This window comes from Tachypleus tridentatus, chromosome 10 (assembly GCF_004210375.1).
Source record: "Tachypleus tridentatus isolate NWPU-2018 chromosome 10, ASM421037v1, whole genome shotgun sequence".
Taxonomy (NCBI): Eukaryota; Metazoa; Arthropoda; class Merostomata; order Xiphosura; family Limulidae; genus Tachypleus; species Tachypleus tridentatus.
Window position 1 is genome coordinate 45,161,523 of NC_134834.1, and position 27,111 is coordinate 45,188,633.

Here is a 27,111-nt window from a genome sequence, read left to right on the forward strand (position 1 = left end):
GCTTTTTATTGATCACAAGTAATACAATATTAAATTTCAGAAAAAGCTACTGATAATTTGTTGAAGAGAACATGTGACAGAGTGGTTTGTTTTGTATTTTCTAGTTCTTTAACCAAATAAGATTAAAGTCTACAAAAATAATACTTTACCTGATTAATAAAATATTATAATGAGTAACCTACATTAAATTCTGTATTTCTTGGAGGAGTGGTAAAAAATTAGATAATGGACACCTAGAGAGCAATCTCATATTTCTCATATTAGAGTGAGATTTAGGAGTTCTAAAGATATTTCTTTACGAAAATAAGGACTTGAACTTTGCATAATATCAAAACTTGGATTATCAACTATATTTTTATCCCAAGTTAATTTATATACCCTGATATTAAAGTAGTTTAACTGAAATATGAATGTAAATCTCTATGATCTGTAAGGGGTAAAAGGCTTGTCTTCATTTATAAAGAATTAGCTAATATACACTAAATTAAGCATAATGGTTTGTCAAAAACAAACACTTCTATAAATGTTAATCTATTCTATTATTCATGTAGTCAGAATTTTTACCTACAAATGATAAAAAAAATTTCAAGTCTAGAAGATTTAATGGTTACCTACACCCTAATGCTTACACTTGCATCACTAGTATCTTTTTCAAACTATGTAACTATTTTTCCTAACAATATTTTTGGTTAAGATCAATTCCTAACTGATAAGTATGGTTTCAAACTAACAAGTTATTTTACTTGTAAGCATTAGTTGAATGCAATAAACCTAACAATGAAATTCAATAAACAAGGATTTTAGCCTTTGCAATATTTTGTTGTGGTTGACTGTACTTGCTAAACCTAATTAAGGTTATGACTATAAAATAAAATTTCTATAGATTTCATATATGATTTAATCCTTTCGTGATGGGTCAAAGGCCATATCATCATGTTTAGTAACTTGTATTCAAAATTTTCTTGAACTACTACTTTACAAATTTATGTCAATAAGTTTGCTATCAACTTATAGATTATAATTCAAAATTTATTGTTATATATGAGTCATCCTTTCAAAAGTAAGTATTAAAAGAACACATCTAAATATTTATTTTTGTGAGTCATGTGGTATAATGAATGCAGTACCAGTTAAAATTAGATGTTTATGACATGGAAATACCAAGTCTATAGTTTTGTATAAATTAGGAACTCAGACTACCAATATCACTAAGTAACAAAATTTTTACTCTTTCTTGTTCCTGGGCAGAAAGTGCTATTTCCCAACTGCTTATGCCTAAAATTGATGGAAAAGACCTATTTTTCTATTCAAACTTTGCTTTTGTGACCTGGGTAATGAAATTTTCAAATTTACCCATTTTCCAAACATTCCAGGTAGATTCAGGGCTGAGTAGCAGATAAAGAATTTTCAAGAACTTTCTAAAATGTTGTAGAACTTACAAAATTTTTTTTAGAATTTTGTAAAACTTGTGAGAATTTTCTAGAACCTTTTACAATTTTCTAGAACTTTCCTTAGTAATATATATACAGGACCTCACCACTCATCACTTCAGTTTAGTTCTAGTTGCCTGAGTGGACACAGAGACCTATCTGATTTTATCAGAGATGGCATCAAGAAGCTGCAAGCATTCCCCAGATACATTCTGCTGTGTGTGTGGCCAATTTATCAAGGGAAAAAATACTCAGTGACAGCATCTGCTACAATGTGTGAAGCCTACAAGGCATATTTCAGCATGCCTGTCGGGGATCAAGACAAACCCTGGGCACCTCATTCTACCTGCAAGCACTGCAAGAAAACTCTAAAAAGTAAAACGCACAATTTTTGCTTGCTTGAATAGTAATATTTTATATTATACAAATTTTAGACCTTTTAAAATTTAAACATCTTTTTAATTTTTTTACAGTTCCAATAGTATAGAAAAAATATCACATATTAAATATTTTGCACAAACCTCTTACACATTAGTTGTGGATGAAACAAGTTTATTCTTCATAATAACAATTTTATTTTGCTCTTTTGTAAGATGGTACAGAAGGGAAAAAGAGCCATGAAGTTCGCTATTCCAAGAATTTGGCGTGAACCCACTGACCACTCAAGCAATTGCTATTTCTACATAGTGGACCCTTCCAAATGTTGGGCTGGCAAGAATGCATCTGCTATTATGTATCTGGACCTTCCATCATCCATCACCCCAGTGCCACACTGCCTTAAGCTCCCTGTACCCACTCTGCTAGACAGAAAGCAGCCATCCTCAGAAAAGAGCAGCAAATCAAAAGAGGAGATAGACATTGAAGATCCAGATTACGATTTGAGAGGTGCAGCTGGTGAGAGAAACTCATACTACCCCAATCAAAATGACCTGAATGATTTAGGAAGGTTGCATCTTTCATCTGCTTCAAGTTCCATATTTTTGTAATTTTAAATATGACTTAGTTACTAAGCTTGATAAATTATAGTGAAATTCCATGGTATCAATATAATTATTTATAATTTTTTTTGTTATTCAACTTACATATATAACATATACAAAAATTATTTTGTTTCATATCTTCCACATGCAAAAGTTTAAAATGCTTAGCAACCAAGTTCAAAGATCATAGCTAAGAAAGACAACTGTTTGCTTTTTATTACTTTATTTATTGTTTTATGTATGAGGAAAATAAGTTTAATTTGCTCTTGTATACAGTAATAATCTATATGCATATATAAACTGTAATCATTCTAGCAAAAAAAAGACAACTAATTTTTTCAAGATGGTGACGAGGTCAGTCAAAGTGACAGATCCCATATAGTTATGGTACAGAAGAAAAAATAGCAGACAAAATACAGTGTTACTGAAAACAAACATTTGGAATATATTTAGATTTTAGGGATTACATAAATAGTACTTGAAATTTTTGGGATGAAGATTTTTTTAAAATCATAACATGAAATCACTTCACACTCAGACTAATAATGAAACACATTCAATATTTTCACAAACAGGTTTTGAAATCTGATAAAAGAGGTTTCCACATAACATTTGAATGACAGGTATCTTGATTTGATAAATGTTTTATTTTCTTCAATTTCATTTGAAAATCTACAGAATAAATTTATTTGCAAAGTTGAGATGAACCACCTACAGGATATGCAAGATAAAAACTTATTTTTATATGCGGCATTTTAAAAGTCAAACTATTATATCACTATGATACATTTTTTAAAAACACAAAAGTATTCAGCTTTTAGATTTCAATCACTGAACCAACTGTAACCACACCAAAATGATTAACAAGCTGATTTTTAAACAAATAGTAGGAAAAAAAAGATTTCATTTATTTTATGGGGGTTTTTAAGTATATGTACTTTTTATCACTTATTTTCTGTGCTTTCCTTTATCTATTCAAACGAAAATTAAGGCCAACAAAACCTAACATAAAAAACAAACAGTAGCCTTATTATAAAAACTTAATACAATCAAGTTTAAAATGACTTTTTTTTTTCAAGAGTCCCAGTGAGATTTCCAAAAGGTCCCATAGATAGAATTTAATATATTCAAAAAATGAAAAATGCAGTTTAGTGTCAATGAAAAGCTATAAATATATATATTGTACACTACATGTTTACCTTTTCCAAGTGGAAAAGACCAAATTAATGTTCAATGAAAAACTGTTTACCATTTACACTGTAGGTTGTTTTCCTTTAAGTGCAAAGTAAAATAATTTTCTTGTCCTAAGTAAATATCAATTTTTTTTTTCAGAAAAACTACATTTCATCTGTTATTTTCTTTACCCAAGATCTATATGAAATCAGTTGACTTGACTGATCTTGTAGCCACCATCAAAAATTAGAAAATAATTTTAAAATTTCCCCTATTCTCTCTCTGGAATGACAGTAAATTGAAACAACAAATCACAACTCTTTATCCTAAACAGCTTAAAGATTGTAACAATATACATCTTTTATACCTAAATTTTATTGCTTCATTGTCTTTAAGCCATGTTTAACTACTATTTGCACCATATAAATTGCAAGCTGTGTGATGTACATACAGCTTGCATTACAGTATAGAATTACATAATGCATGAATTACTCGTGAGCATTACTCATAAAAAAAATTGTAAATTTTTATATTTTAGTTACTTCTAAAATAATAAATAAAGAATATACACATGAACAACAAGGAATAAAGTATTTACCCAGGTCTTTTTTTGCTCTCAGTCAGTTCAGATTACTCTGTTTACTGGCCCAGCATGGACAAGTGGGTTAAGGCATTTGACTAGTAGTCTGAGGGTCCCGGGTTCGAATACCCATCACACCAAACATACTCATTCTTTCAGCTGTAGGGGCATTATAATGTTATGGGTCAATCCCGCTGTTCATTGGTAAAAGAGTAGCCCAAGAGTTGGCAGTGGGTGGTGATGACTAGCTGCCTTCCCTCTAGTCTTACACTGCTAAATTAGGGATGGCTAGTGCAAATAGCTCTTGCATAGTTTGGTGCAAAATTCAAAAACAAACATACTTTGCCTAGTAATCTAACACCTACAAAACTGAAATGACTGTACTGAATAAATAACTGAAACCAGAATGTGAAACATTATAAAAACAGTTGATATGCACTATATGATATATTTAAGAACAACCAATATGAACTGAGAGCACCACACTTTTCAGACTCTGTGTTGGTTTGACCCATACAATAATTGCATAACTGAAGTTAATCCAGAATGCAATATTTATTATAACCTGTTGTTCTGTCCTAATATAGACATATCACTATAAAAACAATAACCAAAGTTTATTCAGAACATCTATCAGAAACTAAGTTGGAAGACCACTTTTGTAAGTTCAGTATGAAACATCTTGCAAATAATTAAAAGAAGTAATTACAGATATGAACTACCTTCTGGTTCTGTTGCTATGGGTATATCAGTTAAATCACCGAACACAAAGTCAAATGATTTTCCTTCTTTCATATATTCATCCATTTTCTTCACACAATCACCAATGATTACCTAAAGGGTACAATTATTAAAAATTAAGAATTAAATACTGGACCAACAATTTTCCAAACAAATAGTAAAATATTTGTTAAAAACATTCTTAAGTGATTCGTACATCATTTCTGAACAATGAAGTTGGTAAGAATATACAAAGTAAATTAGTGTCTCAAGTTATATAATGAAGTTCAATCTGTTATTTGAGGAAATCTACATGAGACATTTGTGAGGATGGCAATAATACAACAGAAAAACTGAAGATGTAAACTATCAATGTTTCTTGACAAGTATGATCAAGACCTTATACTCAGTGCAGAACTAAAATGTGTGATAAGAGCCATTAAACTCTGCAGACAAAGCTTTTTTGCTTACAGAGCAAAGTTTTTGTTTCTATGAATAAATAAACACAAGTTTTTAAAAATATGGTCATAAGGAAAACAGAAAGCATTTTTATTTTGATATATAACATACAAAATCAAGTTATTTGTTACCACTGTAATAGTTTTATTATGGCATAAAGTGTAGCTAACACTAGCAAGCACTGAATACGTACTATGCGCAACAATGTTGAATATACAAATACTACTTTAACTATTCTACATCAAAAGTTCTGTCTAAGAACTTAACTCATTCATGATAAATTTCATAAGGGAATTTCACAGACCACATGCTAAATAAAATTGTACATTAGAAATATACTTTAACAGATTTTAAGTAGAAGTGAAAAACATTTTATAACAATAAGGATTTCCATGAACTATGTGAGACGCTTCAGAAGTTTTATGTAAGGAAGAAAGATTTATAACATGGTAAACAAGAATTTTTCCAGCAAAAAACAAATTGTCCCAAGTATGGTAAGGGCAAAATAAATTCTAAGTTGAAAGCAATCAACATTTGAGTATCAAATGCCTACTAAATATATATATCTAATGTTTCTGAACAATTGTTTCTAGTAAGTTACAACCAGGGTTAAATTATGATTACCATGTAGGTGGTAGTCCTGCCTATGCAGGGATGTCTAAGACTTTTCATTGAAATGATACTTTAAATATCCTCCTCACCAGGTCATCACTGTATTTAGAACTTGGTTATAAATAAACCTCTATGTCTATTGAAACACTGCATTAAGAAAACAAGTAAAGAAAACACTTTTCAAAAAAGGAAGTAAATGTACAGGTACCCAATATCAGGCCATGAAACCACTGTAGGTCACAGTGTCCATTATTTTAAGGACATAGATTTAACAAAATCTGCATTATAAGAAAACTAATAACCAAGCTAACTACAGATGTGCAACTATACAAATGCATTTATTATAATTTATTATCATAATTTATACTTAAAAATACAGTTGTGCAAAATTTTGTTTATTGAAATAAACTAGCAGAAACACCTTATGAATGGTTGTTTATGCAAGCAATTACTAATTGTGTTACCATGACACTGAAATTTTTTTAGAAAAATTGAACATTTTCTGGGAAGTACTGCATGGGAAAGTGTTCAGACTGTGCTCTTTTGTAATACACAATTCATTACAAAGTGATTCAATGTACAGAGCTAAAAGTGTTCATAAATTTTGCAGACAAACTATAATGTTATTGAAATTTATTTATTGAACAAAAAAAAATTTAAACAATGCCAATATACAATAACTATGACTCTCTTAAGGTAGCCAAATGCCTCGACATCTACTTAGTGACGTGCATGACTGGAGTATGTGATTCCCATTGACCCTATCTACTATCTAGCGAAACCACAGCGAGATGGTAGTCCATTATTACTATTATAAAGTACTCAAACTTTGTTATTTTTAGTTGCATTATAATGTTATAATAGTAATAAATAGCACAACAGTATTATCAATTTATATGCAAAAACGGCTCGTTTTGGGCTGAGAAAACACTTTTCTGAACCTTTGTGAACCTGACGATGACCGAAGAAGGTCGAAACGTTGTTCGCTCTTCTATGTAAAGTGTTTTCTCAGCCCAAAACGAGCCGTTTTTGCATATAAATTTCTCAACAAGTGGGTTTCTCGTCATCACTGATTAGTATTATCAATTAATATTTGTGATTACAACTCACAAAACAGCAAACAGAATCAATGTTACCACAAAATAAAGATATAATCAAACACTCACATACAGTCCTAATTAAAGTTGTGTTCTTGTTGTGAATTGAGTACATCTTTGAGTAAGTAATAAACTTACATTTACTTAACATCTATAAGAAAACTTAAAAGAAAAAAAAGATATATCTAAATAAAATGAATTACATATTTATATACTCTACTTGTTGTTTCTCCACATGTTTAAAACTTTAAAATAACAGAAATATGATGGACATATCTCAATCAAATAAAGAAAAGAACAAGACAAAAAAGGATGAGTAATACATTAACCTTTTTTTTTGTTTACTTCTATAAGTATGAGACTAGGAGGAATGTTAGGCTTGAATAATTAGCTCATCCATTAATTAGTTGGTAAATACCATGACATACCCAGCTCTACATACACCTTATAAGTAAATTTTCTAGAAATACTTCTTCACTACTACTGAAATGCAAGTTTCCAGCCAAAAATACTTTCATTCAATACCAGATCTCATTATAGTAGCTGGAAATTAACAACCTTTCCATGTATACTTTTTCATGCAAGTCATTTATAAAACGTGTATCAATTATTACGGTATACGATACCTTATGGTACCAAAGCATGATCTATTGATCAATGGTTCATATGACATCACAGTAACACTAATTATAATTTTTTTTTTTTTTTTTTTTACAATTCCCCCTTTACAAGCCCTATACTATAAGATTTCAGTAACAACATAATAGTATCTCAATTTCACACCTTGCATGACACCACCAAAAATAAGTTTTGCTCAACACTATTCACACATGCACCTATACAACTTAAGGGCAATAAGAGACCTTTTAGCCCATCCACATAATATAAAACAGCTTTACCATTCAAATAATTATCAAGCAATCTCTTAAGCTCCATTAACCCTATGTTACAGGTTATATCCAAATGATGTCGAGAAATGGATGTCCAAATGGATTAATGTATAATCACCAAAGTAACCACAAGATTAGTCATACAACAATTTTTACTATTGTATGTACATCTTTGTAAGAAGTTTTTAGAATATCAGAAAATATATTACAAGGCTTTCTCACACAGAAAATTAGATTTTTAAAAAATTTATGTATTAAGTTATCCCTTAAGTAATGTCCAATTTTAAGTTCAGAAAAAAAGAGATAGGATTTCAAACCATTTTAATGGTTATTTAATCAATAATGTATGTTCCATTATTATTAATTACTTCCTGCCAAAGATTCACAAGCTTCTGAACGCCACTTCTATAAAATTCTTGGGGTTTGAAGGAAAAGAATGTAGAGAGTAGGCTGGGCACATTCATGTATTCCAAGCTCTTTTTCATCAAGATAGTTCTGCAAACTTCAGAATAGATTATAGAGGCAAGGTCTGTAGAATAAGGTGTATATAGAAGTTTTTCCCAGTCTAGCTCTTCAATCTTTGCAGATGTGATCCTTGCTCTATGGGACTGTGCATTATCCTGGTGTAACACACCACCTTTACAATTGATCAAAGCAGGCCCCTCTTCTTTCAGTGCAGCATTGAAGTGCTCTAACTGTTGACAATAGAAGTCTGATGTAATCATTACATTGAGTGGCAGCAACGCAAAGTGGATCACACCAACAGTATCCCACTAAACACTTAACAAGACTTTCCTAGGGTGGAGGCCCATTTTAGCCAGTTTACCTGCACCGAGCAATTACCTGCAGCACTTAATATATCCAATTTTCATCTCCAGTCACTAGCCTGTCCAAAAAAAAAGTGAGTTATGTTCACGATAGTGCAGTGAAGTGCAAATGTCCACTCTTGCTCTTAGGTTGGCTTCTGTCAAACAGTTAGTTCAACTGTTACAGCACAATCTTCATCACGTGCAGCCAGCAGTAAGTCATCATTAAAGTCAACAGGATGACCTAAACACGGTGCATCACTTTAGTTGTATTCACCTGATCTGAACTTCTGAAACCACCTTCACCATTTTCATTCATTGAGAGACACAGCACTATAAACACCTTGAATGTTTTGTGTAGTTTCTGCTGCACTATTGACTTTTTTAAACTCATAAAGCTTTATATGCCTAATGTGCTCAGACACATCCACCTTCATAATGGTTTATTTGATTAATGATCTGAAAAAGTGGAGTTGGGTTAGTTTCTTTTATTTTTCTGAACATTTTTGCACGTCATACTACACATTTTAGTCAATAACGCCTTCTACAAAGACAGAAACGATGATGCACTTTCACTATTAAATTTTTGGACATTACTTATGGGATGACCTGGTATTTTCAACTAAAGATTTGTTTGGGAATTTGCTCATGAATTTTTGCAACAAACTTAGAAACTAGCAAAACATAAGGAAATTATTCACTCTGGTGCTGTTACTATTTACATGGACTGTAGTGAGGTACTTTTGACAGTAAAAAGCAGATGTTTTGTACAAAACTTTCCCCAACAATAAATTTTTTTTACAATATGTTGTGTGTGTGTGTGTGTGTGTGTGTGTGTATTACTATTTATTTGTAAATTCTTACAATTCAGCTGTTTTTCTTACAACATACAACAGTAAATAAAATATATAAAAAACAATGATCTTTAATATTTACTATAGGATTTTTTGCACTTCTTTATACATTATATTTCAACTACTTTAAATAACTAATGCATGTGCCTCCCCTGCTAGTACAGCGATATGTCTCTGGATTTACAATGCTAAAATCAGGGGTTCAATTCTCCTCAGTGGGCTCAGCAGATAGCCTGATGTGGCTTTGCTCTAAGGAAACACACACACACACACTAATACACACAAAGAAAGAGGAACTGGTTACATTTTTGAATATTTAAGGAAAAATTAATTTTGATCAGTTTCTTCTTAATATGAAGATGTACGAGACAAAAATTAAAAAAATTATTTCCCCCTTTACCAACCTTGCCTTATTTGGTGTGGGTAGGTAGGTATACATTTTTACATAATCACTATGTATAGTGAATTGGGTTTACTCGTGATGAAATAGAGAAATCAGAAGAGATACCATTAATCAACAATAGATTACTGTGTTCATCCTATGGTGACAGGCATAAATGATCAATGTAGGTAATATAGTTGTATTTTGGTTTATATGGAGTGTTTGTCAGTCTTATTAAGTATACTATCCTGTTACAACAAGCTATCATGCTACAAGAATATATACATAAAAAAAATCTGGAATGGTTCTTTTATTTAACTCTCACAACAAAGAGTTGTTCTATATGATCAATTGTGTAAACTCTTGAACTAATTTAAAGTATCTTTAGAATTAATATTTCTAATTTTCAATAGTGTGTAAACACTGCTGGCCAATGAACATAAAGAAAAATTCTGCATTCACGTTGTTAGATTCAACCATTTATTTGAGTAGAGCTTCGAAAGATGAAAATAAAAATAAACTTTTTTAGCATTTAATGGAGAAAATGTGAACACTATGAAATTAGCCTAAATACTAGCTGGTCAAAAGTTTAAGATCATACCACAAATAAGTCCTAAACAGGGTAGGAAATGCCCAACAAGAAGTCTCAGTAGTCAGCTGCACGGCAGTCATTGCGAATAACTTTAAACATTCGCTTTGGCATGGTCGATATAAGCATTTGGAGAAGGCTGGCTGGGATGTTATTCCAAGTGGTGAAGATGGTTTCACAAAGATCATGTATTGTTTGGAATTGGTGTCCATTTCTACAGACTTCCCTTGCCATCCACCCCCAAACATTTTCAATGGGGTTCAGTTCGGGCAAACACGCTAGATGGTCCAAAAGAATCATGTTATTTGCCACAAAAAAGTCCTTTGTCCTGCGGGCATTATGGATTGCAGCATTGTCCTGCTGAAAGATCCATTCATTTCCACACAAGCAAGGGCTTTCAGTCAATAAGGATGCTCTCTCCAACATGCCAATGTAGCCAGCTGCTGTATAACCTGAAGTTCCATTGTTCCATGGAAGGAGAAAACACTTCAGATCATGATGGAACCTCCTCCCCTGTGTCATGTAGAAAATGTCTCCAGTGAGATATCCTTATCATGCCAGTAATATTGGAAGCCTTGTGAACCATCCAGGTTAAATTTTGTCTCATCAGAGAACAAAACCTTCGTCCACTTTTCTACGTCCCATGTTTGGTGCTTCTCAGCAAAGTTTAACTGGAAGGAAGTGTGGCCTTTGGAGACGTTTATGGTTTTTAAAGCCTTTCTCTCGTAGATGCCGTCTTATAGATGGAACGTTGAGAGATCTTGCTTTCGCAGCTCGACAATTCTGCCACATTTAAACTCTGTTAACTTTTTAGCCTTTGCCATGTTTTTACCCAATGTAACACAGGAGATGCCAGTGGGATATGTTGACAATGCTAGTGCTTGAACACAAATGACTAAATTTTGTTACATGTTTTCTGATTAACGCTTTGTTTCTGTATGGTCTTAAACTTTTGACCAGCTAGTATTTAGGCTAATTTCATAGTGTTCACATTTTCCCTATTAAATGCTAAAAATGTTTTTTTTTCCCTTTTCTTATTTTCATCTTTCGAAGCTCTACTCAAATAAGTGGTTGAGTCTAACAATGCAAAATGCATATTTTTTCTTTATGTTCATTGGCCTTAAGATTTTGGTCAGCAGTGTATCTTTACAAAATTTAGCAATATTTTTAGATGTACACACTATATTGAAAATTAGATGTATTACATCTTCACAAAAGTTGGCAATATTTCACTTAAGTATTTAACATACGAAAAATTATATTTTTTAGTGAAGTATTTTTAATAAAACAAAATAAAGATTTGTCCATGAATATGTAGAGCATTTGTTTTGAATACTCCATGTGCAAAGTATTTTTCATGTTAAGATTAAAAATACATTTCCTTATCTCAAAAATCTCAAACTTTCTTTGTGTAATCCCTAAGACCTCCTGAATACATTTCAAACATTCTATTTTATATTTTCTCTAACCTAACTGAAAACAGAATAGATCAATATAACCAACCTCATAACCACCAAAAAAATTGAAATAAATCTAAATTATCATTATTTTTTTCTATAATGAATTCATATTGTAATATGAAACTACATTTATTTAACATAATGAGCTTTAAGTTCATAACAGCATACATCTATTTATAATTAAATTTTGTTTTACTGCCCTTTGAACAGTGACTGTAAATCACTGGGGAAACAAGCAGCTCACATAATGTTATCTAACTACATTACCCACAAACTACTACAACTCGTACAAGCAGCTCATGTGCCTGACTCATGAAACATTTTTATTTTACTATTATTATTTATTGTACTTAATCTAATTTTAATTACCCTAAAAATATCTTTATTTTTACATTTTAGTTGCTTTTATAATTACAAAGAACAAACAAGTAAAATATGAAACAAAATACTTATAAAATCTTTTTTCTTGATCTTGGTTGTTGTAGAGAGTTAACCTCAATGTTTTATGCTACTCATAGGATTTCAATTAGTAATTTATATTTAATTACATAATATATCAAACAAAACTAATAACACAAAAAAAGTGGAAGACTCTCACCTCTAAAATTTTTCTCACTTTTTAATTCTTCAAAAACAGTCCTTATAAAAAAAAAAAGATTCATCCAAGCTAGTCATTACCTTTCTCATGGGAATGATGTTAGCACTCTGAGTGAAATGGCCAAATTTAAAACATAATGTTATACAATATGTCATTTGATAGATGAAAGCCTCAAGTTTCTATTGGTTATAAGTAATATATAATTAAATGTCAGGATGAACTATTGACAAATTATGAAAGAAAGGATGTGTCAGGTGGGTGTACAGGAGGGGTCTTATTTTCTATAAGATAGCTCTGTAACCAAATAAAGTTGAAGACTATAATGAATGTGGTTTATCTGAGCAATGACAACTTTATAAAGAATAATTTACATTTAATTTCATACTTTTCTTGAGGGGTGGTATATAAAATAGGGATGATGATATGCTAAGAGAAAATGTGTCATATGTGTTACACTAGGAGAAGTTCAGGATTTATGTAAATGTTGTCTTGTAGAATCAAGAATTTAAAACATGTAGAATTAAAATATGGATTAACTAATATTGTATGCTATTCTAATTGGTATAACACAAACAAAAAGTACCTTAAACTTCTGAATGTAAGACACTAAAATTTTGTGTCATGCAGTAAAAAATACTCAGGTGGATATTGTTAATATATTTAATTTCCGAGTCACTTAACCACACTTTGGAGCTGTCTCCTCACTTGACAAACAGCAAGTATGGACTAACAGAACAACTCTGAATTTTCTAAGTATTACTTGGTCTCTTTCAGCTCTAGTACTAGCATAACAAACATCCATTTATCCAAGAGAATTTTGTAGCAGTGCTGCAATCAATTTGCAAGAAAGTATACACTTACTGATCAGACTGTTTCTTCGATTATCACATTACAAACTCTCCACTGGTACAATGGCTTTCTCTACATCAACAACTTAGGAAAACTGACATATAACTTAGTTCAAAATGAGCATTTTTGAATGATTATAAATGCATATGTCAGATAATTAGCAGCTTCAAAATTCATTTCTGTGTGTAAAAGTTATGTATACATCTTTCAAGAGCCAGAAAAGCTTAGTTTCTTTAGTAGGGAAAAAATAACCTAAAGGAATTAGAAAGAAGGATGTGTAAACAGAGCCATTAACCTGGTTTCACTCTGAACAGAGAAAGGAAATATATTGTATGTGAAGAAGTATACAAGTTACAGAGAAAAATAATTAAGATTTTTTTGAACTTGTGTTTTAGCTAACAATAAAACTGAAGTTTAAGACTTTCTTTAATGTTTCCTTTGGAACAAAATAATTAAAACTTAAAGAACATAAATTTCAAATTATAAAATATGTTAGTTTTACTTTCATTGACATATATTGATAGTAAAGTAGTTTAATTAAATTTTGAATGTAATGCAATACCACACACAGAAAGGAATTGTAAAATGGCACCAGTGTTCATAGGATTAATTAAATTTTTAATGTAATTCAGTATAAACTTATGTCATACTCAGACAAGGGTGTCCAAAGCCATAGGGTTAAATCAACTGCATCCACTAGATGCACCAGAAACAGCCAAAGGGCTGTTTAAACAAAAGCTGCATTACCTAAAAATTTCTCCTACCTTGTAAAGATTTGTATTTGACATTTATTCATTCTCACCAACACTATTAATTCTTTCAACAAGTTTAAAAATTGAATTATCCTCTCTAACACTTTTTTTTGAGAGAAAATAATTTCACAGTTCTTAAAACCTATCCTCATTCAACAATCATTTCATGCCAGGTATACAATACAGCCCTCTTATGAACCCTCTCCAACAATGTTTTTTCAATGGTAATGCACCCAAAATTGAACACTATACTCCAAATACCATCTAACCAGTAACACACATAATAAAATACAGCCTTTTTAGACTTGATCAACATTTGTGTAGAAATAAAATAAACTCTTAATTGCCCTGTCACTAGCAAAAGCACACAACTTAAATAGTTTGAGAGACTGATAGACTTTTCTTTCACAACACTGTTAAGGTTATTCCCATCAAAATTATTTCATAATTCAAATGTTGATATTCCACATGCATTAGACATTGTAATTTTTATAATTAAAAACCATTTGTCATTTATTTCCCCAATTTCCAAAATAATCCAAATTATTTTACAAAGCAACAGCAGCATCCTCTTCATAACTAGCAACACCTAAAACCTTAATATTATCAACAAATTTAAATAACCAATTGACCTGACCATTCCTTCTTTTCAGGTGGTTGATGTAAATTAAAGAGTAAATATGACCCTAAAGTATCTCCTTGCAAAATTAATCCAGTTTGACTAAGTTCCATTTATAACAACTTTCTTTCTTCCACCCAACCAATTTTTCCATCCAATGAGATATCATATACTTCATGTGTATAAAGATAACCTTTTAAACAAACGTTTTATATGACACCTTGTCAAATACTTTCTGAAAATCTAGATCTATACATTCCCTTACTCTCATCTAGAAAAACAGTAACTACTTTTTTAAATAATGTCAAAAGATTAGTAAAACACGATTTTCCCCAAGTTAAACCAGGTTAACTGAGCAACAAAATTTTAAATTTTGTTAAAGTACTTTTATGAGGCTTTCAAAAACTTTCCAACCACTGATGTAAGGCCTACAATTACTGCAACATTTTTTTTTTTTCTGTCAGTTACCTTGAAAGAAAAAATAATTTTATCTGGTCAGGAGCTTTATTATTCTTTATATTTTCTTCTCCATATTTTCTTCAAATATTTATAATCTTTTTCACTGTTGTTTCCATCTAACAGCAGTTCAGCATGAGGAATATTGCTTAAATATTCATCAGCAAAAAATGAAGAAACTGTAACAGCTCTGTTATCTCAGTCATCAGATATGAACCTTTCTGTATCATTCCTCAAAAACCTTACTCTCATCCTAACATTTTGTTTGCTCTTTAATATATTTAAAGAAATCTATTATCAATCTTGCATTTTCAACCAACCTTTCTTCATACATTTTTTTTTCATTTTTTGTTCTCTCATTTGACCAACTCTCTTGACCTTCTGTAATTCTCTAACTTTCTCATTGTTACAGTTGATCTAAATTTCATAAATTTATAATGCCTTTTTAATTTTATCCCTTACACCTTTGTTCAAACTGAATTTTTACTTACAGCTACCTTTTATTTCCATGATGAACATGCCCATATTTAAAACTTTGTCATTAAGTTTTCCATATTTGTTTAGTATTTTCAATTAATTCAGTTGCCCAGTTCACAACAGTAACTCTTGTGACATATTTTCAAAATGTGCTTTTAATGAAATAAAGAACCAAGATTTCATAGTTCTGTGGTACTGAACAGTACTGTGTGTGCATATTAAGGCAGTGAAAAGGAACCTGAAAATGCCTTTCCACTGTTGTGATTTTGGCTGATCCAACAGACAAGATTCAGATAGAGATATATCATTTTGCACATACATATACAAAAAACAACTTAACAGTTTCAAGGACACAAGCCAGTTTTTTTTTTTATGTCTGATACCCACATTTGCTAGAAAGAATAACTAACCACATTTGTATAGCATTTCACTGGTCAATCTACTGGTGGATTTAACAAAATACACTTAAATATCAAAACATATTGAAATTAATCATTTTGATTTTCCATCATGATCACTTTTTAATCAGCATGAAGAGAAGTCAAAACCACCTGTGAAATTACATACAGATCAAAAGCAACAGAATAATTTATATAAAGCTTAGCTTAAATATTTTCTTAAAACATTTTGGCATACTTTTCAAAATCCTAACCATATTTTCCCAGATTTATCATTACCATGACCACAAAACAGCAGAAAGCTTGGTGTTCAAAATAGCAGATGCCTCTGCTGCACTCCCCGTCAATTACATGATCAAGAAGGGTCTAAGATGAAAATAATCTTTCTGAACACATTCTAAAAATTTGCCTCCCCCATGAATTGATATAGATAATGTTGACATCCTTAACAAAAATATGTAACTCACATTTTACACATAAAGTTACTCCTTCCACTCTTTCTCTATAAAACAACTTATAACCCTGTTTCAAAGAAATTTATATCATAGAAACTGTTTACATTTAACCAGGTTTCAATTATAATTATTACAAAAAAAATTCCCCCATTACTAATAATGTTCTAGTCACCATTTATAAGAGTTCATCATGCTAGCCAGATATACAATACATCAATGTCACAATCAAAATACTATTCATAAAATTATCAAACTTACCATACAAAATGAGGGGGCAAAATAGCTGGGAATAATCTAAGTTTTTCTCTGAAAAATTTTATAGAATGCAAAATTCTTACCTCATAGTTATCACCCTTTAATTTATCCAAGGAATCAAAACAAACACCTCGAAGATGTTCTCGGCAAGCATCTACCACCAGCTGGTCAATGTGTTTAATGTTCAGGTAATAAACAAACTCAAACATATGCAAGATTTATCACTTAACCAAGATTTTTGTTGTAGAATTTAGTACAAAGCTAAACAAGGTCTAATTGCATACAGACGTCCTTAACTTTGGAAAGATATCTACAGGGACAGCAGCCACTGCTAATTCTTAGACTACTCCTTTCTGATCAAAGAGTGGTATTAAGTCATTAATCAGTTAATGTACCCATGACCCAAAAGAGAAAAGCTTTTTTTTTTGGCAAGGTGGGTAAACAATGACACTTCAGATTCACAGTATTCATACATATATATACTTCAAAACTGTAATAAGATCAAATCTCTTAGCAAATTTCTCTTCCATTTAAGAAAAAGTTAAAAGTTTTGAAATAATGTCACTATGATAGAAAGTGTCATATATGCATCTTGAGATGATAATCAGAAATCTGCATTAGAGATTTAACTAACATTTATATGATGTGTAGTAAGTACTAAAAATGTATGAGGACCAGTAATTTGAAATTTCTTAAATGCACAGACTAATATGTAAGCTAGCCTTTATCAGTTTATCAGTTATTTGTTCATAACAGTTTGGCAACACATTTTAATAATATTTTCAATGAAAAAGAAAACTTTAAATAATTTATTTACTCTACCCAACATTTCAGATTATGAACGTCGCATGTGGAAACTAGATTTATTATAAAGTTTCTACACATAAACAACTTCATAAATATCTAGTGCTATCAAAAATTGTCAAATGTGAAGAAAAATAAAAGTTAATTACATTTTATACTTATATTATTGTTGAAACTTTTGTTGGTTAGTTGTTTGACATTTATTGGTGCAAAGAAACTAGGCTATCTGTGCCAAACAACCAGTAAAAAAGTAAAAATAAAAGCCACTAAAATACGTAAAAAGGAATAATGTTAAAACAAAACCAAGTCCAATTTTCAAATTTAAAAAAACATGGAGTTATAAAGGCCAATGGACCTTAAAAATTTAAAAATGAAACTAAGGTGAACAGTGTCGCCATGACCAATCACACTGTCCAACATCAAGTGTGAACCCGTGGTAAAATTACGTCTAAAATGGTGTCATTTCTCACAGCTGTAATAATGGCATGACAGTAAAATGTGGGCTATTGTGACTTAAGTGTCATACAGACCACACATTGGTGCACGAGTTCCAAATAAAAGAAAATGATGAGTTAAAAAACTGCGACCAATGTGCAGCCAAGGCAGGACAACTTCCTACTTCCAATCCTGATAGAAGCAAGACAGCCAAAGAGCAATAAAAGGTTTGACTTGGAAAAGCTTGTTACCACATTGGTCACTCCAAGTTGACTGCCAAGTGGCATGGAGCCAAGCCTTGAACACAGGACAGTAGTTGTCTATGGGACAGGCATGGCCTTGATAGCACTAGAGCAGACAGACTTAGCTGAGATGTCAGTGATCTCGTTCCAATGAATACTGATGTAGCCTGGCATCCAAATAAAAACTAAATAGCAGTAGATGATAGAGAGAAATGGACCAGTCAGTTTTGAATATCGACAAGAACAGAGTGAGAACTAACATGAAGCGATTCCAGGGCCAGTAGAGGGATAAGTGAGTTGGTATAAATAGTACAGTTTGTGTACTGCATAGCTTTTATGTGATCCAGGGTAAGAGAAATGGCATACAATTTTCCACAGAAACTGTAGTGAGAATCCTGTGTGCATCCACCAAACCACAACAAACCATGACAGATCCCACAGAGTCATCTGATTTTAAACCATTCATATAAATGGGAAGTGAAAGGATGGTTTGAAAGATGCTTTGCTAATAGAAGGCAGTACTTCCAATTGGGAGTATAAGCATTCTTCAGATGACTCAATGAAAGACACATTTGGGGATGGTAAATAAGCCATGGTGGGATGAACTGACCACTGAAGACAGCAATATCATTCAAGGATAAACCCAATTCAGCCAACTGCATCTGGATATGAAGGTCAAAAGGAATAATGGCAGACTGTCTATTCTGAAAAAGTATGGCCCACCAAGGAAGGAAAACACAACCCCAGGTGGGATGTTGTTGTATGGACCAAAGTTTTGAAGCATACAGTAAAGACAATTGCAAATGGCATGAAAGTCAGTGTACAAACTGTGGATTAGAGCACACAGAAGGACCCTTTGCAGAATCATATGCCAGAGACCCATAGTGCAGTTTTAATCAAATGAGGGCATGATAGATTTTAGCACAGAACATCAGTCTGCTTTCAAAGAGGTGGAAGAGAGAAATGGACATAAGGCCCCACAACCCATATGAATGGAGGCTTCGTCAAATGCCATACCTCCATAAGTATCATAAGTTTTCTCAAGTTAAAAAAAATACAGAAGCAACATGTTGTCACTTGAGAAAGGCTTCCCTGATTGACATTTCAAGTCAAATCAGGTGGTCCACAATGGAGCGCTGTCATTGGAACTGGGAGGAGGTTGTTTGATTCGAGTAACCAAACAAGACAAGCATTGACCACTCTCTCTAAGATCTTATGCTGAAATACCATCAAGGCAATTGGATAACAGTTTGAAGAAATAATGGGATCCTTCCAAGGCTGAGGCAAAGAGAGGGCAATAGCATGGTACCAAGCATCAGGAAAACCATTCTCGAGTCAGATCCAGTGAAAAACAACCAGAAGAACAGAAAGAGCAGCAGAAGAGAGATGGCATAGCATCTCGCAGTGAATATCATCAGGCCCAACTGATGTACTCCCAGACTGATGAAGAGCAAGCTTGAATTCTACCAGCATAAAAGGGCAATTATAGTCATAGAGAGAATCAGCCCAAAAGGAAAATAGGCAATCCCTCTGCCCATCTGTTTTGATGGTGAAGAAGGTGGTGGATGAAATAGAAGTATTAGATGCATCAGAAAAGCATTTGCTGAAAGTATCAGAAATGCTCTGGGCATCAGCAACTTCCTGGCCATTAGACAGCAAGGTTGAAAGGGGCACAGAAGAATACTGTCCACTGACCTTTCGAATGTTGTCCCATATGAGATTGGAACTGGTTGCTGAAGAGATCCTGGATGTGTACAAATCAAAGATTCCTTCTCGCTTTGACATTTGACCTGCCGAGCACATACCTGATGAAAAGCAATATGGTTTAAAAGTGTAGGATATCTACTAAAAGTATCCCAGGCCAGTTTTTGAGCCTTCCATGCCATGTGGTAGGCAGGATTCCACCATGGACAAGGATGTTGTGGAAAATGTGTTGAGGTTTTGAAATATGAGGAGCAGCTGCCTGGAATATACAGTCAATCACTACTGCAGTGTAGTCATCTACTGACAGCTTACAGATGACAGCAGAACCAAATTTCAAGAGAGCACTGAAAGAGGACCAGTTGACTTGGTTTAACTTCTATTGAGGCACGTGCAATGGGTGGCATCAACCACAGCCAGTCTTTCTCAAAATTATAGGAAAATTATCACAGCCCTGTTGGTTACTGTCAACCTTCCAAGAGAAGTAAGAAAAAAGTGAAGGGGAACAGATAGAGAGAAAAGCTGCAGTAAAAGACTGACTAGGTGCATCAAAATAAGTATAAGAGTCAGTATTGAAGAGAGAAAGGGTGTGATCCAAGAGCATATGCTTTATGGAACAATCCTTTCCATCAATAACAGCACCACCCCTGAGGGGATTATGTCCCTTAAAATGGTAGACAGTAACTGTTCAATAGGGGTATCAAGGTCTGACCACAGGTCTTTTCACGAGCCAGGTAGAGAGAACAAATACTGATGTTACAACCCAAGGAAACACAGATGGCTACAGCCTCCAAGGGTGTATCAAGTGGCATGGTCAATATGAATATGCACTGACTGACCAACAATGCCATCCCTCCATGCACTTGTCCACCACACAGCCTGTCATTTCTGTACAAATAAAACTACTGAAGGGTGACTGCATTGGCAGGTTTCAGAAATGCCTCCTGTAAGTAGAGACAGACAGGATGGCAAGAACCAATGAAATCCTTAATGTGATCTATATCCGAATGAAAACACCTACAGTTCCACTGTATCAAAGTGGCCATTTTTATTAATGTGGAGGAGAATGCGGCAAGGGAACCCTTCTGTTTTCTACCACATTTTTTTTCTTTATTGGACAGAAGTCTATCAACCTCCATAGTTCCTGTCCTGGGTCAAGTAGGCAGGTATCTATCTATGAACAAAGATTACAGAGAGGGCATGAACAAACAATCATTTTGCATATTGGAGCTGCAGAAGATAATGGATCCAAGAAAACACCCAAAGCCCTAGAAGGAGTGACAGAAACAGATAGAAGTAAATGTATAATTGTCAACTCTTTAACCCTTTTGGCACTGAATAAAAATGAATTTTAATGTTTGGCATAGTGCTGAATATATATTATTGATACTTCAACTAATTACAGTAACAGTACTGAAAGCATGGTATCTGGGCAATAACTCAACAAAAGTTCCTGAAATTTTCAGTGATTGTGCCCAATACTATATATGTTAAATTCAACACATAAGAATAACAGGAATAAAGGAAGACACCCTGATACACAATGAAGAAGTGTCATGTAAAGCACAAAAATTTGTTATAAATTGTATACAATTTGTGCAGCAGCTCATCAACAGTCTTTGTGGTTATATCTCATGGCATGGTAAAAAGCACATGGGGAGATTGCACTGTTTGCAGAAATAATTAGTCTGCTTTCTTTTCCATCCAGTTGTGTATCTATTGATGCAAACAGTACAATCAGGTTTGTGTTTTTTGTAATCATATTGTCCAATACTATGTCTTTCCACCAAGTGCTGACCTTTATCAGTACTTGGTTTACCTTTTCGTTTGGCTTTGCTGACATATCCCTCCAGCAAATAGTTGAATAATCTGCTCACTGAATAGTCTTGGAGATACCGGGTTCCCACCGCTGCTCTTGCAGTCTGCACAAGATATTATATATCCGTTAACAAGAGCTACTTCTCTAAGCCAATGGTAAATGGTAAAATACCACTTGGTACTTTTGTGTGGATACATAAAGGTTCCCAGCTTCTGGTCCATGATGTCTACTCCACCCATATGTTGGTTATCTATTTCAGCAATCAGTGGTTTTCTCACATTACAAGACGCAATCTTGTAGGGTGGATATCTGATGGCATGTGTTTCTGTCCAGCCATTACTGTACCACAAGCCCCAGTTCCATTCATCACTAAGTTTTTGAATAAAGAAGGCAAAGAATAAAAGTTGTCTGTGAAGACTATATGTCCCATATTCCAAAACTCCTCCAGTAGATTCAAACATATAGTCTCTGTGACTGAGTATCCAGCCACAGGCACTATGGTATTTTTCTCACAATATGTAATAAATTTCAAAGCATATCCAGATTTGCTTTCACACAATGCAAATTCTTTGATACCCCATCTTGTGGGTTTTCATGGTAAATACTGTTTGGGATGAACTCTCCCTTTGAATTTGATGATACTTTCATCAATGGACAGCACACGTTGTGGGGCATATCCTGCAAGGTATTTTGATTCACAGAGACTCGTCAGATCCCGAATTTTCCACAGTGGATCATAATTTGGATCTCCATTATTTGGCCGATCATGCTCATTGTTAGCAAAATACAGAAATGATGTCAGGATTTTGTAACGATCTCGTGGTATTACCTCTGTAAATGGCACACGAGTTAGCCAAAAGGAGCCCCAGTAATCTTCCAGTTCATGTTTCTGGCACAACCCCATTACTATTTGTAGTGCAATATATGCTTTGAGTTCATTGACATCGGTCTCAATCCATTTCATAAAAAGGGAGTAAGATGGCAATTCAGTGGTGCAGTCGAAATACTGCAAAGCGTATCTATTTGTTTAATTACAAATCAACTCAAATGCTTCATCAGGAAAGAAAAGTTTGAAATACTGAAATGGAGTGAAATTTGCTGAATCAATCAGGGCTCCAGTGCGAGTGGTAAAATCTGGCAACCAGTCAGATTCAGAATTATCAGTATCACTGTAATATTGCCATGGAAAATTTGGGTCCTGGTTTTGGTCTTCAGGTTCATTATCACTTTCAAGGGGAGCTTGGGGCTGTGCTATACTAGCTGGTCTACCTCTCCACTGACTTCTCCTTCTACCTCTAGACCTCTGGGAATATACACTCCTTGATTGTCCATGAGGACTACCACTGGAAGTGCTAGGGGCATCTACAAAATAAAAAACTCTTGTACATAGAGATATAGCACTTTTCCGACATTCCATGTATGTATGTATGTATGTATGTATGTATGTTACACTTATATATTTTCCTATCAACAATATATGAAAATGTAGAGAACCAGCCTTGGTCAGTCAGTTTATGCAGTAAGTTATATGACCCTAACTGCACCATGTACTTACCTAAAGCAGGGGCAGATTCCAGGCCATGAATGTCTTCATTATCACTCTCGTCTGTTACAAGTTTGCTTTCATTGTCATTTGGCTCAAACTCTGTCACTCTCTTCATCGTTAAAAATAATATCGATTACTTCTTTAGTGGTATAAGCTTTTCCTTTTGGCATTGTAACAACGTCGCAAGTATCAACAGAATATGCAAGGAAGGCGTCTTCTAAAACAATGAACAATTATGATCTATACAGGCTAGAAAACAAAGAAATCTCATGACATCCTGTTTAAATACCTGCTGGGAATCCCAAGTAAACAATGAATACACATGGTTCTAGCCTCAAGTGGGTCTACAGGCCTGTGTGATTATAATTACCCTCGAGGGTATGTTGTTTACATCTTGTCGACAAAGATCGCCTGCCACGCTGAGCCTTCAAGTCGACTGTAGTTGCCAACCTCGCCGAAAGGGTTAAACTATGGAGTGCGAAAGACTCTTTAGATGTTTTGCAAATGATTCTGCTGCAGGAACAAATTGCAGCAGCACGTCTCAGATGGAATGGGGGACAGTAACATCTGAGCCTCTGGGTAGGAGATACTGTTTAGTCTTCAAGCATTGCACCTTTTTCTCCTTTACCCACTTAGGGCAAGAACTAGAGTAAGAGGGGTGTGAACCTCTACAGTTAACACAGTGTGGTTCCAGTTTGTACTTGTAGGCATCATGATTTTTGCCACCACAATGAGCACATCTTAAAGATCCACAATATGATGTCTTCAAGTAACCAAACCACTAACACTGAAACATCTGAGAGGGTTGGGAATGTATGGCAACTCCTTACAGTTCACATTACCTGTTTTGACTGTTGCAGAAGAACATGGTGATGCAAATTTCAGTATCAGAACATTAGTAGGCATCATAATTCCATCTTTGCGAGTATAGCTTTGGCACACCACAGAAACACCTTAGCTGGAGAAACCAGTGAGAATCTTTGATTTGGGAATGTTCTTCCCTCTCAACCATAGTTCCTCTTGAGGAACTCAGGATAGCATGGGGAGTAACTTTGATGAGTACATTCCAATGCCCTTTAACCTCAGCAGGAGTTTAGTATTGTGGTAAAGATGTTTCCTGAGCCCAGCTTCCCAACTGACTTATGGGACCCAGCAAGCCCCTCTAGTCCTTTTTGAATGGAAAAGAAGGACACCTGCCCTAAAGATTTCTCAGACAATGAATGGAGAATGAGATATCAAGGTGTTGAGCCCAACTTTGAAGGTGACTGTATAATGGAGTCATCCAGATGTGGTCGTTTTCCAATAATGTTTTTTTTTTCTTTTTGATTTGTCACTTTTATTTTTTCTTCATGAATGGTGGTATCTATAACAAAATAAGAACATTTCAATGCCTGCTGTCCCCACCTACCACAGAGTCCTAATGAGGAAATGCACTGCAATGCCAAACAAGAAAACTGCAGCAACACCAGGGTTTTGCGAGCACTATACCAAAACATTAGCATCAGACACAATGTCCATAGCACCTGATGAGAACGTTAAACACTGGTACTTGTTTGATCCTAGCCATTTTGTCCAGCTGACTGACCCTGGGGGAGCACCCCAAGGCTGCCCATCTACAGAAATTCAGGACCAAAGTGGTGTCTTAGGGTTGGACCCCTCAACTACCAGGTTACTCTCTTCTCCTTCATGCATCACCATGCATGGCAAACATGTAGGTGGATGTTTAGATCCCAGAGCAGGTAAAATGAAAGTACAGAACCCTCTCTAGAAGGTCCCCTTACTACATACAGGAATCCACCTCAAGGGGAATACTCTTTTATTCATACAACTTAAATAAAACACAGTAATATCTTCTAAAAGGATTTATCCCTTTATTTTTACTAGTTCTATTGGCAAACAATGTTCTTTGAGATCTGAAAAAGGATATATCAACCATTGTGATAAATTTTGGCTTTTCTTTCAGCAATTCATGAAGAAGGCCACCATCACCACCACCAAGAATTAAGATCTCCTGGTCTTTGTATGACAACTCTCCATATTTCATAAGTCCATGTGTGTAGCTCAAGTCACTCTCTGCAAGATCTAGTTGGACATATTAGACAATAATAATACATCTATTACCTGAAATCCTACATGCATGTTAAATGAACAACAGATAAATCAATGTATAGATGCACTTAAAACATTATAATATTAACAAAAATGATATAATTTTCATAACTTTAACAATTAATAGCAAAAGAAATGGAGAAACCTGCTTTTTCAATAAACTTAGTTTTGTAAGTAAGGTTTAGAAAGTTTTTTAATGGGTTACAAAGTTCAATGTAAGTTTAACACACAAAATGTAAAATGTTTCCAAAATGTTTTGTTAGAATGAAGTTCAAGTAGTTTGTGTGTGTGTGTGTATACACGTATACATGTGTGTATATGTATGTATGCATGCATGTATGAAACTGATGACTGCTAAATAGTTATTTTGTCACCCCAAGTGCACTCCAGTGTTATGTTGATCAATTAAAACAATTTCTACAATTTTGTTTATTTGTCAATTAGCTATAAATGATACACAACACACACGTATCAGATATTATTTTTTGAGTTGTAATGGTTGTTAAACGTGAAAAGTATTTTTCGTTGTTATTGTTTAAAAGTAGTGATCAGTGAATCTATTTCCCATATTTCTTCTTGTTGCTCTGATGTCAAATACTGACAAGTTATTACATCCATTATGTTATAACACTAATATTGCAATTCTAAGCAAGTTGTACCTGGCAATTACTCTTGTTTAGGTGAATTTTGACCAATCAGGACTTTCATATTCAATGGCAAGACATATCTAAGTTTGAATTACTTTTCAGTTGATTTAAGGAATATATGGTAAACTGCAGTTTGATGTTTTGCTTTTGGTTTGTTACTTAAGCTCACAAAAAAAATTGATATGGAGGTATTTGTTCTGGTAGTTTCGAGTTTTTATTCTTTACAGTACAGTGCTTGCAAGGAGAACTGTCTAAAGTAAGTGAGAGAAAATGTTTGTGAAACAGCTCTGCACAAAGTCTGAGCCAATCCAATAAACATGATAGTTATTTTGATGTTAGTTATTCTCTTGGGATAGTTAGAATTTAGTGGTATAGCTGTAGAAGATGCTTATGAACATATTTATATATATCATTATTTACTTGCAAGCATTAAATTTTTAGTTATTTTTCTCAAAACACAGTAAAAAAAAGATATATAAAAAACAATATTTTCTAATACTTAAAATGTTAAGAAATTAATTCATACTAGCCCATCATACTTGCTAGGCCTCATAATAAGCCTCATTTTTTTCTTTCAAGTAAAGGGGAAAGACAAATTAACTTTTGTAGATTTCAAAGACACATCTTAGAAAACCTAAGAATTATCAGATAACTACCTTGGTCCACATAAAACCACTGTAATTTAACTGGCTTTTTAATTAAGCTATGTGTGGGTTAAAACAACTTATTCCATAGACTTCAACATTTCCTGTACAACTTCAGCTTTCCACTTCAAGTAAATTATGAAGGATTATCAGATGCACATAGTTTGTAAATGTGCTCTTTCTACTGGACATAAACATTTTCTAAGAGAAGTAGGCATGAATATACAAGATATTTTAAGAAAGGTATTAGGAAAGAATGCTCTGGTGGTTTGT

At 33.5% G+C, this 27,111-nt stretch overlaps 1 protein-coding gene across 16 annotated transcripts in view; it reads right to left on the reverse strand.

The window, feature by feature from the left end:
• Sms (spermine synthase) overlaps positions 1 to 27,111 on the reverse strand; it is a 107,958-nt gene that overhangs the window by 14,721 nt on the left and 66,126 nt on the right. For 15 of the 16 annotated variants that reach the window (XM_076461119.1, XM_076461116.1, XM_076461120.1 and 12 more), the window contains 3 exons: positions 25,364 to 25,520; positions 16,975 to 17,062; positions 4,886 to 4,997 (listed from right to left, as the gene is read on the reverse strand). In XM_076461119.1, the coding sequence (XP_076317234.1) occupies positions 4,886 to 4,997; positions 16,975 to 17,062; positions 25,364 to 25,520 (357 nt within the window). Of the gene's footprint in view, positions 1 to 2,841; positions 3,122 to 4,885; positions 4,998 to 16,974; positions 17,063 to 25,363; positions 25,521 to 27,111 lie in introns of those variants that run through there. The other variant, XM_076461130.1, reaches the window with a different exon arrangement.